Genomic DNA, 20,757 nt, shown 5'->3' with positions numbered 1-20,757 from the left:
ATCATGATACATGGGCAATGTTGTAATGTAACAAAGTAAAAATACTTCGTTACTGTACTTAAGTAGAAATTTCACGTATCTGTACTTTACTTCGCTATTTAAATTTATGTCTACTTTCACTTTTACTCCACTACATTTTCTAGATAAAATGTATACTTTTACTCCGATATATTTTCACTAAGCATATTCGTTACTCGTTACTACAAAATAAAATCAGAACAAATGTGTGCGACCTCAATAAAGGAGGTTTTAGCGAATCAGTGCTTCTAGATTGATTTACGCATGCTCCGCACACTCAATAAGGGAGGTTTTGGCGTATCAGTGCTTCTAGATTGATTTACGCACGCTCCGCACACTCTATTTCACGCACACTCTTTTTTAGCGTAGTGTTGCCAAAGGATGAGGAAGCACAACTGTAAGTGCAACGAAAGCACCTACTGGAGGACCTCCCGTTATCGTAAACGATAGGGATGCTCCGATCAGGATTTTTGCAGGCCGATACCGATCACCGATTTGTTGTCTTCGTGATCGGCCGATACCAATGCCGATACCGATTTTTCAAGCTGATATGCAAGCTCTTTGATGATTGTAACTTTTAAAAAAATTTCCAGATAAAGTAAAACCACAGATGTTGTCTTTGTTATATTACTTGCAGTAATTAGGTATATTATTGTTTTATTATACCACGGGTCTGTTGAATGCTGCATTCTGATTGGCTGAGAAGTGTTCTATGGGTGTTGATTATTTTTCTGTAAACCGCACACCTAACTTTTCAAATGTCTTAAAAATAGGCACCAGAGCAATGTTTGTGGTAACCGTGGTATAAGCGGAATAATTGACTCCGGTCCTTTGAATTATTTGAAAATAATGCACACCTGCGGTGTAACGGCACTCCGCTTCGCGTCGTGCCGCATTACCACCTTGGTGTGCATTATTTTCTTATAATTCAATGGCCCGTCGTCAATTAGTCCTTACATAGAGAATCAAATAAATTAGCACAACAAATATTTCTTCTGCAAAGATAAATTTAATATGCCTTTAAAAAGGCTTATGTCTGTAAAAACTAATGAAAATAAAACAGTTAACAGTCTTTACTGTATGAATTAAATATACACGCATTCGTATGAAGTACAGTTCTTTAGTGAAGAGCAGAAAGTGATTTTATTGAGAGATGAATTAGGTTACTGTAGCTTTAAGACTTGACAGAGATCGCTCTGTTCACGTGCACTGATGACAGGCTGCTGTGTGTGCGTGCGGCAGGTGTATGCAGACGAGAGCAGCTGTGAGGAAAATTAAAGTTTAAACGATCAAAACTCATGCAAATAATAAACTTTTGACATGAGGATGCAATTGTCTGCGATAGAGATGTGTTGTATTCGCTGTTTGATGGGGATGTAAAGACGGGTCGCGCTGTTAGTACGGGACCGCGTCCTCATAGAAAATACACACATCTCTGTAAAGGCAAAGAGAGAAATGCAAATCTACACGTCGCTCATCAGCCACGGGTTATAAAAATGCTCTCACTGTGTAAAAATTGTCTCTACGTGCAGCCGCATTGAGGAGCCATATCATGACAGACAAAAGTAAACAGAAAGATCGGTTCACGAGATCGGCAAATTTAACGAGGACCAATCGAGTCATTTAATGCCATTATCGGCCGATACCGATCTGCGGCCGATCGATCGGAGCATCCCTAGTAAACGACCACCCCGACGATGAACAGGGTGAGAAAGCTAACGTTATACATCCGTGGCCGTATTTGTAAGAAATGTTTTTGTACATTGGAATTAAAGATTCCCGATTACCGAATAAAGTGCCTCTTATGCCTAGCGAAAATCACTTACATTTTGTCATTTAAAAACTCCCCGTCCAACCTGAAGAATCACATCAAGGTACGTTAAAATAATAGTTATTAAGTAAAGCCACAATGTCAATGTGATTAAACATTAGTAATCATAAGCCGTATTAGATAATTATCTGTCTAATGTGATGGCCAGGCGCACATGTTTAATAAACGTTAACATTACACCGCTGATTTCCCATGGATTTATTTAATTCACAGAGAACTCTCAACTGAAACACGCTTAACGTTAACTGTTTATGGTAACATTATAGCATAACTGCCAGCCAAATATTCCCTCCGGTAGGCTAATGTTAGATTGAGAAATATTTGTTAAAAACATGTTAATCAGTGGCAGGTTAGAAAGAAAGTGTTTAGGACTAAATTCACGTCTTTAAAAGCATCATACGTTTTGTCAAACTTGAGATTTCCTTTTATGTTAATTAACTTAAAACTCAGTGGTTATAGGATAATGTTGTGCTAATGTTATACATTGTGAATGTACGCTTGCATTGTATCAAAGTCACAGTGCTTTCATTGCCACACAACGAGTTGGCATTTTTTTCTTAGTAGAGCAGCTAACTTAAAGGGATACTCCACTTTTTTCAAAAATATGCTCATGTTTTGAAAGAAATAAGTTATAATGTATTTTTCATTTTTACCTTAAGTTCATACAAAAGTGAAATTTCTGCTTTTTTATTTGATGTCAGCTCTAAAAATATGCTGTTTGCTCTTTGAACTTAAGAGAATTGTGCCTAAAAAGTGCTGAAAAAAAGACAGATTTTTATTTGATGATTGAGATTAAGAAGATAATGGGAACCCTGAATATGCTTTACCATAAGAAAGCCACAATAAAGTTCACAATCAAAGTTCTAACTGCTTGGTTTAAAAAAAAAAACTTTTTACTTTTACTTCAAATACTTAAGTACATTAAATATCAGAAAATTACTTTTGATACTTAAGTACAGTTTATATCAGATACTTTAAGACTTTTACTTAAGTAATATTTTAAAAGTCAACTTTCACTTCTACCAAAGTCTTTTTCTAGTACAATACTTGTACTTTTACTCAAGTTCTGCTTTCTAGTACTTTATACAACACTGTACATGGGTCATGATACGATACGTATCACGATACAATACAATACGTTGCATGTTGCGATACATTGCAATACTTTTTCAAGCTGAACAGCTCTTTGAAAGCTGCAGGTATTTTTAAATTTTCTGCCATTTTCTCACTCCCTAACTTCTGAGACATTGGCTGAATGGCCGTATATGGCATACGATACGTATCACGATACAATACAATACGTTGCATGTTGCGATACATTGCAATACTTTTTCAAGCTGAACAGCTCTTTGAAAGCTGCAGGTATTTTTACATTTTCTGCCATTTTCTCACTCCCTCTAACTTCTGAGACATCACGATAGTTAGCTGTATCGATATTTTTGCACAGCCCTATTTATGGCCAACACACACACAAAGAAAAACTTACCTTTGATGGGATTGATATATTTTCTGGTTATGTTGTCTTTGTCCTTGCCCTTTTGTTCATGGATTTCTGCATCTTTCAGAGGATTTGGTCCTCTTCTCCGATGACTCCGAATCACTACAAAATATCATGTCAAGTAAATCTTTACAGATAAACAGTATAATATTAATAAGTGCTTAAGTTGAGAGAATTTGGTAATGCTTTGTTTCAAAATGGCTGCTTTTTCATATTCATAGTTACTAATATAAAAGATTTCATCATTAGCTATACGTTATTCTAACTGAAATTGACACTGCATATATTTATTTAGTTGAATCAGTAGGGCTGTGCCGGTTTCAGAATTGGTGATGACTAGGGATGCTCCGATCAGGATTTTTGCAGGCCGATACTGATCACCGATTTGTTGTCTTCGTGATCGGCCGATACCAATGCCGATACCGATTTTTCAAGCTGATATACAAGCTCACTGATGACTGTAACTTTTAACATTTTTTTCTAGATAAAGTAAAACCACAGATGTTGCCTTTGTTATATTACTTGCAGTAATTAGGTATATTATTGTTTTAATAGAGAATAATCAAATAAATTAGCACAACAAATATTTCTTCTGCAAAGAGAAATTTAATAATTTGTATAAAGGCTTATGTCTGTAAAAACTAATGAAAATAAAACAGTTAACAGTCTTTACTGTATTAATTAAATATACACGCATTCGTATGAAGTACAACAGTTCTTTAGTGAAGAGCAGATAGTGATTTTATTGAGAGATGAATTAGGTTACTGTAGCTTTAAGACTTGACAGAGATCGCTCTGTTCACGTGCACTGATGACAGGCTGCTGTGTGTGCGCGCGGCGGGTGTATGCAGACGAGAGTAGCTGTGAGGAAAATTAAAGTTTAAACGCTCAAAACTTTAAAACGCATGCAAATAATAAACTTTTGACACGAGGATGCAATTGTCCGCGATAGATATGTGTTGTATACGCTGTTTGATGGGGATGTGAAGACGGGTCGCGCTGTTAGGACCGGACCGTGTCCTCATAGAAAATACACATATCTCTGTAAAGCCAAAGAGAGAAATGCAAATCTACACGTCGCTCATCAGCCACGGGTTATAAAAATGCTCTCACTGCGTAAAAATGGTCTCTACGTGCAGCCGCATTGAGGAGCCATATGATGACAGACAGAAGTAAACAGAAAGATCGGTTCACGAGATCGGCCAATTTAACAAGGGCCGATCGAGTCATTTAATGCCGTTATCGGCCGATACCGATCTGCGGCCGATCGATCAGAGCATCCCTAGTGATGACGGTTATGACGCGAGTCAAATGTGACGGTTCGTCACATAACCGTCTGGGGGGGGGGGGGTTTGCTTGTTTAAATGCTCGTGGATTGACGCGAAAGTGTCATTTTACCATAAAATCATGAATGTCATGCCAAGTGTGTTTTAAACAGTAATGAAATTTAACAGAAAGCAATTAAATATTTAAAAAACACTGTTGCCAGAAGACTGCGCTGTCACTCTCTGCCCAGCATAAATGAATCCTCTATCTATCATTATCTTAATAATCTTCAGAGAAACAGATTTGTGCCATGGGCTTTTAATGTCTATTATTGTGTCTATATCTGTCATTACACGGACCAGAACAGCACGAAAACAATGTGGATTAAAAAGCGTCTTGAAGAGGTTTTGCTCATAAATGCATGTAAAATAAAGTAATGTGAACTTGAGATTGTTATACTGTTATTAACTGCGCAGTATGCGCTGCAAACGCAGCCGGTGTAAAAGCACAATGGCCACGCGCGGCAAACGTTCTCCGCATACGCGCTGCTCAGTGCTCATGCTTGCGATGTGAAACCAGCATTTGAATAAACTAAACACTGATTAGCTACTTGTTCTACGTTTATTTACAATTAACAGCAAGACAACTAGCAGTGAATTTGCTTTCAGGAGAGTTAGTAGATTAACATGGGAGGATTTAAACTTGAAAAGCGGGCGGAGCCTTTCTGCGGTTAAAACATATTATGGTCGTTCATGTTTATTTGAATAATTATTTATTGTTTATTTAAATAGAAGGAAGAGATGATTTGAAAGGTATATATATTTAATATTTTAATAACACGGTTTTGTCGGTTATAGAGTTTTAATGACGGTGTTCAACTATAACCGTCGGTCTCACGGTTATATAATAACCGTCACACCCCTATGAATCAGTGTTTGTGAATTCACAATAGCATTATGCATTATTATAATTTTTAATTAGGGCTGCAATAAACTATTATTTTGATAATCGAATAATCTATCGATTATTAGACCATCAACTGATCATCGATTATTTTGATGACTAATCAGTGCGTTTTGAACTATTATTCAGCTTTTTTAATCAGTTAAAGTTACGTTTTACATATTCTTACTAATAATAAATGAAAAAGAAAATCACTTCAGCATATGAAATAGTTGTTTTAATGAATTTTGGGCAGGTCATTCTCTTAAGTTTTCAGATTTCTGTCTAGATCAAATTATACACAAATGCTTTCTAAGCATTGTTTAAATATATTTAAAAATTAAAATAAACAAAAACTGAGCAGCATTACAGACAAAATATTTTTTAACCCAAACATCTCTTGTCAGCAGTATTAAGAACCTATTTTCTAAAACAGACTATAGTATCTAAAAGAGTTACTACAATAACACTATTTATTATCACTATCCAAACTCCTAGGCTCGATAAAGGCTTTAATCTTTGGAAAATAAATCATCACATTACTGTAATTATATTGGTAACATTTTATAATAAGGATCCATGAATCATGAACTGATGTAAATGAATTCTCACTGAAATATGAAGTAATGCTGAGCATGTACTAGTTATAAACTAATAATGAGTCATCATTAACTATAACATAACTCAACACATAAATTCATTGTTTATTAATTCATTAACTAACAACTAAAAAACATGTTATGTTGTACTTAATGACGAATCCTTATTAATTTATAATTAGTACATGCATTACTCAGCATTAGTTCAGGCTGAAGTAAAAATAAGTTCATTATGATTCATGGACCCTTATTATAAAGTGTAACCATTATATTATTAATGTTATTATTATTATAGGTAGTACTGCATTCTCATTTATCTAATAAAGAGATTTAGGGTATTACCTCCCACCTAAGTGCTCCAACATGCACCATGTGCTCCCGTGAAAGGCAATATCTGTCTTTTATGTATTACACACGACAGCATTCTTGGTTTTTAAGTGTTGTAAAACTTTCATTTGCACTTCGCCATAACCTGCGCTGTGTTTTTTCATCCATCTTCATCTATCGCAGATTTGTTAGGGCTGCATTACACTCTAGCGCTACAGCGTCGTAGCGGTCAAATCATATTACATGCATTTATATTTGTTTAAGTCTAAATGAGATGAAAACGACCACTCGACAACAAAGATATGTGTCCACAATTTTAATTATTGTCGGCGTTGTAGACTAATCGTTTCATGGTTTTAACATATAATGCAGCCTTGGAAAACCGTCTCATAATGCTTAATGTTTTCTCATCCTTGAAATTCGCCATATTCGCCATGTTTTATGGTTACTGCCACGGGCAAAATCATGCAATCAATGTTTTTTTAATCGAGGTCTCAAATCAAATACAGAAATCGTGACATGGTGAGAAAATCGCACGCTCCGTGCCCAGGGGAGCGAGAGACAATTGCCCCGTGTAGAGTTCACCTCAGCCAGCTTCGCTCAAACCGCGTGAACTGCGACATTAGAGAAAATTGTGCTTACTCAGATGTCAAACTACTGTATTATTAGGAGTTTGTTAAATTATCAAATAAAAAATATATCGCAGCATTGTTTTTTTTAGGCCCCGTGACAGTCTGCTGTGCCCAAGGCCACTTTATTTTACAACGATATACTGTATTTCATTCAAATTGTATTTCTTAATGATTAATTTACCACATTAGTTGAGATCTACATCATCTTTGCGTCTGAGAGCTTATTATACATTAACGTTACAGTGCTACACGCCATTGCTAGAGTTTTAAGTTATTAAATAACATCAAATGAACATTTGACAATTGAAACTAACTACGAGTTTCAACTATTTGTAAAAAATAAAAGATATTACTTACTTTTATCCCCACAGATCCAGCTGCTGCGTTTGTTCTGCTGCAAATCTCCTTGACTGTTCCGTCAATGGCACTTGGCGCGAATTTGTGTGTAATCTGGCGCGAATATGTGTGTAATATGGCGCGAATGTGTATACCACGCAATACCAATTCCCACCTACAGGGGCACTGTTCCGAGTTCACACAGACACATCATGGTTTAAGAGGACCATGTTTATAAACGTCATAAAAAAGGTATGTCATAACAGTAAAATAGCGACAATACTTAATAAAAGTATTAATATAGTAAACATACAAGCATTAATAATTTTTAGAATTATTATTAGTCATTAATTATAACAATTCAAATTTCCAGAATTACGAGACCACACAAAATGGTCTCATAAACCGAATGGTCTTGTAATGCTGGTATGTAAACCTGAAAATTGGTCTCATAAACCACATATGCCTACACACACACACACACACACACACACACACACACACACACACACACACTCTCCTCTCTCTCAAGTTCACTTGAAGCTTATTCATTAAATTATTACCATCATTGTAGTAAGTGCAAGGTTCATTTATACACCACATTTAAACACAGCTTAAGATGAACAAATGCTATAAAATAACTTTAAAATTAAATGAAAAAGTATAACACACAAATATATTTGTCAATAATAACATATATGGGACAAAGCACAGAATATACACGGCAAAAAATGCTTTTTTAACTTAGTAGCTTTGTCCTGTTTTCACTCCAAATATCTGATCAATCTTAAAGGGATACTTCACCGATTTAGCATTCAGCTTTGTATCTGTAGAAACTTGGCAGTATTACTGAATGACCATGTTTCCCTCCATCATTTCCCCCTGAGAGGAGAGATATCTGCATTTTGGTTCTGCAAAAAAGTCCTCCGATGATGTAATATGACGATTTTTGCATCATCGGAGGACTTTTTTGCAGAACCAAAATGCAGATATCTCTCCTCTCAGGGGGAAATGATGGAGGGAAACATGGTCATTCAGTAATACTGCCGGGTTTCTACAGATACAAAGCTGAATGCTAAATCGGTGAAGTATCCCTTTAAACAGCTAAAGTTAACTTGTCATGCTTGTCAAGCTGGATAACGAGTAAACTCCTGCACCTGAAGGGCTACTGGAGGGATTCTGTAGTGATCTTCTGTTGAACTCCCTTTCTCTTCATCAAAGGATCTTTTTACACCTGGTCACTTCATGTGTTTTCTCTGATCGAATAACTATCTTATTTGTTAAAACTGTTCCATTTACATTTGGCCACATAAATGCGTAGTGGCAAAACGGATATGAATCAGATTTTCTACTAACGCGCAAAATGCAAATACACTATTCATTACTTCGCCTTAAAAAAATTAAGACGATGTTTATTCATCAAAAGGGGGCACTTACTGTTAATTATAAAAAAAGAAAAACGTATCTGCGTCGCGCGACACAACGAATCGATTATGAAATTCGTTGCCAACTCTTTTAGTTATCGATTTTTATCGATTTTATCGATTCGTTGTTGCAGCCCTACAAGGAAATCTGGAGTTACAAAAATGTATGGTATGTGGAAAATAATGTGTTTTTTACCCATAAACTAAGCGAACACATTGTATCATACCAAATACACAAAATAATGTTTTTTAGCAATGAAATGGGTGCACTTTAAAATTACTGCAAACTACATCTAAAATCATAAGTCATCATGGATTATTTCTTTCATGGCTTAGCGTATAATCAATAGTGGATGCCAATTCACTTCCTAGCAACCAGTTAGAGTTCCCTAGCAACCATATTGCGTTCCAGCCACAGTAACGTACATATGTTTATGCATGGTTCGTAAAAAAATGTTGCTGAAATAAGGCCAAGGAACACATACAAAACATTTGTTCACAAACAAAGTACTAGATCTTGTAGAGTTGGGAATTTGCTACAAAAAGATGTAAAAACCATTTTACCCACTCATTCACATGAAACAATATATTGATTTACCTTTTGTAAGACATTTTCTGTTGTGTAAAGGCAATATGCAAGGGAGGGTCAATGGTCATGAATATTTATGTGATTCACACCTGATGAGATAAAGACCCAACCCCCAATGACTCAGTGAGGAATGTTGTGCTATAATGATTTTTAGGAGACTTGGGGGCTGTTTTCACTTTGGTATTAAGATGTGTTTTCCGTCGATTGGATCACAAGTGGATGACGCTAAAGACAGGTGTAAACAGTGTTCAAAACGTTTTGAGTTGGTCCACTTTCAACCACATTCAGAGGTAGTCAAAAACCCTTTAGATTGGATTGCTTTTGTAGTGTAAACGCACATGTGGTTAAATGTGTTCGAACAGCCACACGGACCGCCTTCTCTCCGCCTATTTATGTAATCTGTAGGGTTGGGTACCGTTCACATTTTTACTGGTACCGTTTCCGATACCGGTACCCAGTGGTACCTTTTCCGGTACTTTACTCTGACTTAAGTGACTTTCATAATGAGCCCAAACCTCTCATTTTCAACATTTTGTTATTTATTTCGAAATGTTCAATAATACACACAATCTTTTCTAAAAAATTAAATAAATCCCTACAACATCCTGGGCATATGTCTTACTTATAAATAAAATATATAAATAAGACAAATGATCAAAGAACATAAACGTCATAAAAGCAACATATAAGTATACTTTTATGTAGAAAACAAAACTAGCAGGTTTTTTTGTTAGAAAAATCACCATGTCAACTTTCTCAGGTAAAAGCCGTGCCCGCTCCACACTCACTGTGTCCCCTGCTGTAGAGAACACTCGCTCCGAGGATGTAGAAGAGGACACAAAGATACTTTTTGCCAAGCTGGCCAGCATTGGCATTTGGTCTGCATGTGGTTCATTGTAGTTTAATAAAAAAAGTGTACAATAAAATCAAAATCTAAATAAGTATCAAATATACATTTTGTACATTTTAGCAATGGCTGTTGACAAAGCGCTGTTTATCTATGCATTTACTCACGCATTAACTGTATCAAACTGCAACAGCTTGCGAAGGTAATAAATAATTAATTAATATCCACAGACATTTATTAAGATGTTTAAGCAAAATAATGTTTATAGTAAATGTTAAAATAACTGAGGGTAATCTTGTTAAAAGTTAGCTGCATGTGGTGGCTGCCCTTAAGCCTTCAACCCGTAAGTGAACAGCAATATGAACGTGATTTTATGAGGCTACTGTTAAATATAAATATTAATAACAGAAAAATTCATTTAATTCAGCGTTTTTAATTCTACCAGGATTCATTTATGGCTGTTTTATTAATGCAAAAATACATCATTAATTTGGGACAGGATTTGATGGATCAGTTTAATTTACGTGACTCTGTATGTTTGTCTTTCTTTCTTAGACAAGCTGCATACATTGCATATCAGACATTTATAACACATCCCATCTGTGCATTAATGACTGTTATGTTAAATAAGTTGATTAATTAAAGCAAAATTAGTATAAGCAAAGTCCTTTTAATGAAGTTCCTCTTCTCCTCAGATGCTGTGATGTCAGCACCCAATTCTCAAAACGGCCACATGATGGAGCCATTCATTGATCAATCCAATATTACACAACCGATATCCGATAATTTGAAAAAGCTTAAAGTCGCCATGAAACGGAAGTAGCGATTGCCTTATTTTCCCCGTGGTGACGTATATACGAATGAAACGGCTTTTGAGATGAAATAAGGCAGGGCTGGATTCGAATTTATCCATCGAGATCTGATTGGATCGTTTGAAGTTGGGTCGTGTTGACAATTGCTAATCGCTGCGACCTTCTCCCGGACCCCGCCCACCTGCCATATTTATGACCGGAAGTGAAGAGAGATCATTTTGAGGGGGAGCAGATTTGCATTTTTGATTAAAGATTATGTGTTATGTGGAGTGTAAGGAACCCAAGTGCTGACAGAGGTGGATGAACACTGAAGACTTTTATTATAAAAAAAACAGAAAACAAAACCCACGAGGGGGCAAAACAACATAAACAGGATAACTTAATGAACAGGAATAAACACTAAACTGGATAACTCTTAACAATTAACTAGACAGAACACTAAACATACAATAAACTAGACTAGACTTGATTTTACCAGACAAAATACTCACAGGTAAGGAACAATGCACAAAAACACGACAACAAACACAAGGACCTTAAATAGGGGAGAACTGATGAGGGCAACAGGTGACAGGAGTTAAACAATAAAGATGAGGCTAACAAGGGAGCGGTGTAAAAGAGACAAGACACAGGAAACACGTGGTCTAGTAAACCAATAGTGAGACCATGTGAACCCACACAAAACATGGGTCTGTCATGATTCTGCCACAAGACTAGATTAAACAAAGGACAAGAAGGCAGAACCATGACATTATGAGCACACACAAATTTTTTTTAAATAATGAAGCTCACAGATAAGTAATTTGTTAATAATACCACAATATTTAAAAAATATATATTCATTATTCAATATATTTTCATTTCAAACAGAAGTGGCGATTGCCTTATTTTCCCTGTGGTGACGTATATGCGAATGAAACGGCTTCTGAAATGAAATAAGGCAGGGCTGGATTTGAATTTGTCCATCGAGATCTGATTGGATCGTTTGAAGTTGGGTCGTGTTGCTAATTGCTAATCGCTGCGATCTTCTCCCGGACGCCGCCCACCTGCCATACCATATGACTGGAAGTGAAGAGAGATCAGGTGTGTTCGAGATCGGCTGTGGCTGGATGTAACCGATCGGCGAGATTAGTCGCGTGCAGGCGGGGAGGAGCTGAAAACGGAGACGAGAAGTCGGACGCGCTGTGTAGTTTGCTGCATTTACGTCAGGCATGGCTGATCACGTGCCGTTTGCTCGCTTAATCGCATTAAACATGATTTGTAAGATGTAAACTACATAAAAAGTGAATTATACTGTTTTGAATGTCCGTGTATGAGCATGAGTGGAACTGAAGAGGCTTTACAGCATCTGTTTTTACAAGAATAAAGTTCAACATAAGCATATATTATTTAAATACCAATGTAGTGCGGTCTACGTTTTTTATCCATTTTATTTTGATGAAGATGACACAATATAACATCGCGACTACATGAAAATAGCTTTAACTGTTATAAAAATACAGATTTGTGAGCATTTGTGGAACTGAGGGTCTGAAAATAAACACGAAATACACGTGATTGTTGTCATGTGGTGAATCCGACCAATCATGAAACAGCTGTGTCGTCATTACAGCCCGTGCAGCTCCTCTTCGCGAACTGCGCTGGCTAACTCAGGTGGCTGATCTCGAACCGCTCTCGCGGTACTTAAAAACCATATGACACAGTCACGTGCCTGCAGTGCGAGCTGAAGTCGGACAAAATTACTAATCGGAATGCACTGCTTCAAGTCAGCCGCCGATCGGTCTGCGCAGCGCCGCATGAAGTCGAACACACCTATCGTTTTGAGGAGGGGAGGAGATTTGCATTTTTGATTAAAGATTATGAGCACACACAAATTTTTTAAAAATAATGAAGCTCACAGATAAGTCATTTGTTAATAATACCACAAAATTAAAATATATATATATTTTTTCATTGCAGTGTTTCCCCTACCATTATATAAGGGGGGCGCCCGTCTTGAAGGTCAAGTAAATTTGATTTTCTTTATAGCGCCAGATAACAATTTGTTATTTTATTAAACAAACTAAATAGCCCTCAAGTAATATGTTATTTATCTTATTTCTACGATGGCATGTCTTTTTTGTCTGTGTTTGCGCGTTTAAAATTATCCAATTGAGTGCACACATTTATATTTTACTGTTTGGCTTAATTCACTACACGCGCGCTCTGTCATGTTGCGTGCAGCGCACGCCTCATAACTGAAAAGGTGACGATGTTTTCAAAGTCCGTTCCTCCGTATAGTTTCTTTTTTGCATAAACATCAACAGACACGGATGTTACTGACAGAGAAGACGAAAGGTTAGCATTTCCGCCACAGCCGAAATCTACCCCGTTTGGCGGGTGTTAATATCAAGCCCTGGTCGCGTAGCCTAATAGCGCAGACAATTCGGTGCAAATTCAGAAATATGACAGCATACACTGTTACTGTTACACAGAGTTACTACAATGTACAGCATGATAGAGAGGGAGAGAATGCGCACGTGTGTGGGAAACATAAAACAATTGCATGAAAGTGACTGAAGAGATTTAAAGTGCATGCACACTCTCTGGGCTAGAGTGGAGAGAAATTCAGCGCATACCTGAATGCACACGTCCCAGTTTTGTCCGAAATCAAAGGAAACCCACAAGAGGAGAGGTTCGCGCATCATTTTAATGTAGGCTACTTTGTGCAAAAATAATGCCCTCTCGACATTTGCCATTTAAAGTCTTAAATAACTTTTTACAGAAACCATGTACGTGACCTACAATAAAACTCACATTTGAAATAAAACTGATCATAACACAACAAGACATGATAAGAAAAGCAACAGCAGTAAGGCTTCAATGTAAATGTATGATTTTCTCAGACAATTATAAATCGAGTTTATATATCAGGATTTCAGCAGAGTTAAAGGAATAGCTGGTTGGATTAAACACAAGGTGTTACTGGATCGTGTTTACTCACTACTTTATAGTCTGCTCGTTTAAGTCTGACAACAGAACAGATAATTAAGAAACAGGATTATTCTCTCCAACAAATGCATCATTTAAAATTTGTTTATCATATAAATGTTTCAACTAACATTGACGAACAATGAATGAGCAATATATTTTTGTATATATACACCCAACCAACCCCCCCCCCCCCCCAAAGCTGTAAACCTAGGGGAAACACTCCATTGCGACTTTAAATATTGGGGGACACATCGGGAAACAGATATTTCATTCGATCTCTATTCATTACACACACAATCCCATATCTGTCCAGACACAAGGCTTTCCTCTGTGCTTCAAACAAGACAATGTGTTAGAGTAATCACACCTTAAACAAACATGAAGTATTGATAACTTCAAATACGCCACCCTAAACTGTATTTAAAACTACCATGCTTTGTTGTTTTTTGCTTCTCTCTGTTTTTCATGTAAAGCCACTTTGGTACGATAAACAATTGTTAAAACACTATAAAATTTTAATAAATTGTATTGAATTGTGTAGCATTGTAGATGTCTGAAAATGTGTATAATTTATTTTAAAAATGACAAGAACCAAAAAAAAAAACCCTAGTACCTAAACAAAAATCATAGAGGCATGTCGCCTTGAGGACACAGTAAAAAAATTGTCTATGCCAGAAACTTCTTGGTAACAAAACAGTGATTATTGCAAAGTGTTGCATTCCTTATTTATAAAGTGAACAGTTTTGAATACTGCATGTTATTAATGTTGAATGTTATTTAGTACATGTGCTCGCAAACATTGGTACAATGATTTAAAAAAAAAAATTCCTGTCATTGAATAAATATATTGTTTTACTTCTTTTATACATTTTTATATTTTGTAAATAAAATGTACATTTGCAAAAATGTTATGGATTGCAGCTTTAAACAAAAACTTTTTTTGTCTTTGTCTTTAGGAATTCAGTGGAAGGTGCAGCTGTGGTCTCTGAGGGCAATGAGCTTGTGGTCAGCAAACTAAACAGACAGCTATGACAACATGTACCTGACCGAATGAACCAGACCAGGTTTAATTAGGAGGTCCAACTTTAGTCAATCTACACATTTTTACAGTCTAATGGGGTTTGGCCTATGACATTAATAATAACATTTATTTTTGACCTATAACATTAATACATTTATACATTTAGCCAAGATGGCTAATAAGAGATTCAAGCCTTCACTTGAGCTTGCATGGCTATTACTTGATTCAAAAGGTTGCACTCAGTCAGTCTAAATATTTTTGTGGATGAGGAACCTATCGAACAAAGCTGTAATGAAAAATGTTCCTTTTCATTGATAAAACAGAAAATTTATGTCGATTCTCCAAAATCTCTAGATTAATGTTCTTACATAAATTTTGTGAAGAGAAACAAGAAAAATTGGCAAACAGAAACTGAAAAGTAAGAGAAACCTACCACCTAAAAACATTAAACATCATGCAGTCAGACGATCTCTTCATCCGCAAGTTTCGCAGACAGATGAAGCACCCACCCCTAGCAACAGTAAATTATGACCACAAGCAAATCATGACAGAATGGACCCCCAGGAGAGTAACAGAGGAAACAGACAAAGAGATTGTGACACCCAACACTGCTGGACAGAGTATGAAGACAGAAGGTCGTGGACATTTAATGCAGCGCAGCAACAGTGATGTAACCTTGGGTGATTTAGACCCAGCAAGGCAAGACGGGTGGAAGATCCGATCAGGGAGTAACAAAACTCGTTCAGTGGGGCAGGGGGAGCCCCTCCACAGAGAATATGGTAGCCTGTCCTCATTAGAGAAACGGACTAAGTGTGCAAGTCCTGGTCCAGATGAGTTGGGAGCTCTTAGTCACAATGCTGTGCACTTTAAGTATTCATATCATTTGATGGGACGTCAGGAGACAGATAGCTTCTGTCAAGCAAACAGCCCTCCTGCAGTAGACAGTTCCAAACAGGCTAAGCCCCTTAAACCGGAGGTGCTTGGAAAGAGGGTCAAACCATCCCTTCTACAGACCCCTCAGTTTCCTTGTGATCAGGTCACATGTGGTGCTTGGGTGCGCAATTTTGCACACTATGATGTGCAGAGCATCTTGTTCGATCTGACAGAAGCTGCCACCAATCGTGACAGCATTGGTCGCAAGAAAAACATTACATCTGGTGCATCAGCTGCCTCTCAGCTTGGTCCATTATCAGAATCCAGACCTTCCTCACTGTCTCAGAGTGGAGGAGGCCCTGTAGGAATTGGGGCTAGCTCAGAGGATGTAGAGAAGTCTTTGCTGGACGAAGGAGATGGGAATGATAGTGATCTCCTGCTCAGCTGTCCACACTTTCGGAATGAGATGGGCGGAGAGGAGAGTCCGGGAATCGGCTTAACAGGAGGTGGCAAAGGTAGATGGAGAAATCTTCAAACTCCCAATGATGCTGTGTCTGTGTTAGAGGAGCCCAGGGAGAGCCATGTTCAGCAACAAGGGAAAAATAACTACTTCATAGAACATACGGACCTAGGGGCTCGTTACTATCACAAGTACTTTTATATGAAAGGTGAGTGGTTGACCAAAATTTGTTTGTGGAATAGTCATATTTGTCAAAGAACAGTTATGTGAATTATGTGATGTAAATTGTATGCCTATGGTTGGATGATATAAGTAAGAGATAATACACGGCTAGCCATGCATTAAAGGATTTTAATGCACAATGTAGAGGTGAAAAACCACCTGACGCAAAGAGGAACCTCTTTCGTGCATTAAAAACCCTTTAATGCATGGCTAGCCATGGATTATTCAGCTAATACCACGTTTATTTGCCAAGATAAAAACAAGATAAAGCTGTTAACAGATGGTTAAAAAATGATGGTTATTTTATTAAGTTACGGCTCGTTAGTTCCGTCAGATTGCTTTTATTTGAATGAATGATCACATTTATTTAAATTCAGTATTAAAAGAGAGAGAGAAAGAGAACTGAAAGAGAAGGACCAGAGAAAGAGAGAGAGAGATATGCGTGCGCAAATTACCTGTGTCCGTCTCTTCTTTAAAGTCTACGACAAAGATGAGGTCAATGCGAAAAAGACAACTAAATTGGCAGTTAACACTTTCTGTGACTTTTTGCACCAAAAACAGAACAATTGTGATTTCGAGATGATACCTACTCTGCTTCTCTTTTAAATGAAACATTGCGGGAGTTTTATGCCTCTATCGCTGGTAGACTACTGCTGGATGCAAATACAGTGTTGCAAGTTTGATGTGTCTCAGAGCAGGTATAGACGGCATTGCTTAACTTGAAGTCTTTATTACTTATGATGTTGTATTTTGTAATGTGACGGTTTATATCTGCTCTGAGACACATCAAACTTGCAACACTGTATTTGCGTCCAGTGGTAGACTGAGAGGCATAAAACTCCTGCAATGTCTCAGTTAAAAGAGATGCAGATTACATCTTGAAATCACAATTGTTCTGTATTTGGCGCAAAAAGTCACTGAAAGTGTTAACTGCCCATTTAGTTGTCTTTTTTCTATTGACCTCATCTTGTCATCTTCGATCTTATCTAGCTTCTAACACTCAACATTAAATAACATCATATTTGTCCCAAATCATTAGCGATTAACATTGGCTGCTAACGTATATTTTGCAATTTGAAGAAGACGCTATCTGACTAAGCTCACGCTATTTAATGTGCACTTCCGGTTACGATACCTCCGAGTTGTCCTAGACGCAATGCGGCGCTGAGCTGTGCGTCCGGTGTGAGACCCCCTTATAGCTTGGCGCAGCGGATAGGCTTCACCTGTCGGCGCACGTGTGCGTATACTCATAAAACACAATGTGTTTGATTTTTTTAGAACGGCGCTGAGCTGCACATCTGGTGTGCGACCCCTTTAAGGGGCAGTTCACATTTCTCGTCTTTTGCGCATGCAAATATGTTATTCTGAATGTAACATTCTCAAATAGAGAGTGTTGTGACACTCTTTTTTTCAGGCGTGGCAGTGCCCCAGCCAGTTAAAAAATAATTCAACTTTTCAGAATGTCGCATTATAAGCGCTTTGGAAAGTAGGAAAGCAGCATGGTCGCGTTTTCCATGCAGGTTAAGGGGCAAAATTTGAACCGCCCCTAAGCCCTTGGTTAACAGGCAAGTTTTAGACAAACTCTAACTCTAAAAATAATCTCAAAATACAAAGCATTCCAGATTAACTTTCATTTTCCATTTCTATAATCATAGGGTCCAGTATGACATCACCGGAAGTAAGGAATAGGTTTATGTGATGCGATCTGCTAAAACCAGTAGCGCCGTAACGTTTTCAGAAAAATAAATCAAATATCAATTTTTGTTAGAACTGGATTTCATTCAATCATTATTTTATAACACCTTAACTATCATCTTTGAAAATTTCTTGGGAAAAATTACTAGTTTTATTAATAAAACAGCGATTTATATTGACAAGCTGAAAAGACTGTGTCTTTAATGTGCAAGAGCAAACACGGACCTGTTAGGATGCAACACAATCGCTCATAGCTTTCCCTCTCTTAACATTACAAAGACTGTTCACCTATCAAAATAAACCACATAGCATGTCAAATGAATGTTTATTAATGCATGTTTCCCGCCTGTCCTGTGTAAACTTATAAAACCTTATTGTGAGAGCATGTTAAAAAATGGAATCAGAAATACCTGCTCACTTGAATTATCTTAATCGCCTCATTCTGATCAATTTTGGTGATGTCATTGCCCTAAACAATGTTATAATGGACTATTTTGCATCCAGAGATAGTGTTTCAGATTTTTGAGAAGTTACTGAATAGGAAGTGTCTGATGAAAGTAAGCTTGTCATGCTATTGCACGAGCTCATACTGGGGCAAGGTACGGTGTGCCTGCTATTCTAATGTAAGCTACAATGTCAACTAGACATGCAAAAGGGGATCAAAATTCACAGACTATGCCCCTGATATATGTAAAACTTACTTCAATACTTAAGTTGTTGTCATTTGGGGAGGATCAGTAAGTTTAATAATAAAAGTGAATACCTGTGGTTAAGATAATATAATAGGAGCCTGGTGCACCTCCCCCTTTCCTCACTTGTTGTTCCTGAAAATATCAGTTCCTGAAAATATCAGCGATTAGCCGACTTCAGATAGCCATAACTTATCAAAAGGTATGATCTTGGTGTAAAAAACTCTATAAGGACTGCTAGAATGTAAAAAATTAAAGGGGCCATGGCATGAAAATCTGACTTTTTCCATGTTTAAGTGCTATGATAGGGTACCCATTGTTTCTATCAACCTAGAAAATGTGAAAAAGTTCAACCCAGTAGCTTAGTTTTCGTAAACCATTCTCTACAAGCACATGAAAAAAAAGGTCGTTGAAATTTGGCTCTTATTATAATAATACCACCCCTTAATCTGCACTATCCAATCACAACACTGCCATTTAGTGCAGAGAAAGAGAGAGAGAGAGAGAGAGAGAGAGAGAGAGAGAGAGAGAGAAAATTATTCACAGCACAATTTAGTTTCAATTGCAACAAACCACCATCATTGTAATCAGTTTTGAATTTCATCAGCTCATTTGCATTTTAAAGGACACACCCAAAATGCCACATTTTTGTACACACCTACAAAGTGGTAATTTTAACATGCTATAATAAATTATCTATATGGTATTTTGAGCTAAAACTTCACATGTGCTCTGGGGACACCAAAGATTTATTTGACATCTTAAAAAGTCTTGTGACATGGCCCCTGTAATTGTTACAAATGGTAAAATAAATATAGTAAAAAGGATGTTCTGAATGTAACGGTGAGAAATTGTGAGAAAAATGGCAAAATAATTATGAAAATGAAAAAAGATTTTTTCAGCCTTTTTGCTGAGATTTTTTTTTATTCGGCTTAGGCCAAGAATTTTCCTTTTGGTGCATCCCTAATATGTATAAAATAAATATAGTAAAAAGGATGTTCTGAATGTAACTGTGAGAAATGGTGAAAAATTGGCAAAATAATTATGAAAATGAAAAAAGATTATTCAGCCTTTTTGCTGAGATTTTTTTATTCGGCTTAGGCCAAGAATTTTCCTTTTGGTGCTTCCCTAATATATGAGCATATATACACAGACAGATCCTGGACCTGAGACCAATAAACAAAGCACTGTACAGACGCACATTCAGAATGACAGATCCTCGCCCACATTTAGTCCAGGTACTGGTTTATTTCATTGGATTTAAAGGATGCCTATTTCCATATCCAGATTGTCCCTCACCACAGGCACTTTCTGAGATTTGCGTTTAACAACACAGCATACCAATTCACAGTCCTTCCTTTCAGCCTGGCTCTCAGCCCTTGCACATTCATAAAATTTGTGGACACGACGCTGCAAATGGTATGCGCATCCTGAATTATCTGGACGATTTTAGCACAAGATTTGTGCTCATCAGCCACAGAGAGGCCCTGCTTTCAGACTTAGACAACCTGGGTTTGCGTGTGAATATGCATAAGAGCACTCTAACTGGGTTCTTGGGGGTGCGTCTCGGTCGCACTTCGCAGTGTGGCATGCACTCCAGACCCCTGTTCAGACACGTTCTCTGCAGACTGAACTGCGGAGCAGACATGCTGTCGAGGAACTGGATTCCTCAGGGAAAATGGAATCTGAGCCCCCTGTTGGTC

The 20,757-nt window shown here is 37.2% G+C and overlaps 1 protein-coding gene across 1 annotated transcript in view; it reads left to right on the top strand.

Annotated features, from left to right (window-relative positions):
- Positions 1–20,757, top strand: part of LOC129436367 (signal-induced proliferation-associated protein 1) — a 194,776-nt gene that overhangs the window by 73,462 nt on the left and 100,557 nt on the right. Inside the window, exon 2 of the mRNA XM_073862229.1 lies at positions 15,051–16,656. Coding sequence (XP_073718330.1) covers positions 15,570–16,656 — 1,087 coding nt within the window. The 5' untranslated portion in view covers positions 15,051–15,569. The remainder of the gene's footprint in view (positions 1–15,050; positions 16,657–20,757) is intronic.

This window comes from Misgurnus anguillicaudatus, chromosome 23, assembly GCF_027580225.2.
Source record: "Misgurnus anguillicaudatus chromosome 23, ASM2758022v2, whole genome shotgun sequence".
Taxonomy (NCBI): domain Eukaryota; kingdom Metazoa; phylum Chordata; class Actinopteri; order Cypriniformes; family Cobitidae; genus Misgurnus; species Misgurnus anguillicaudatus.
This window is presented reverse-complemented; position numbering and strand designations above follow the sequence as displayed.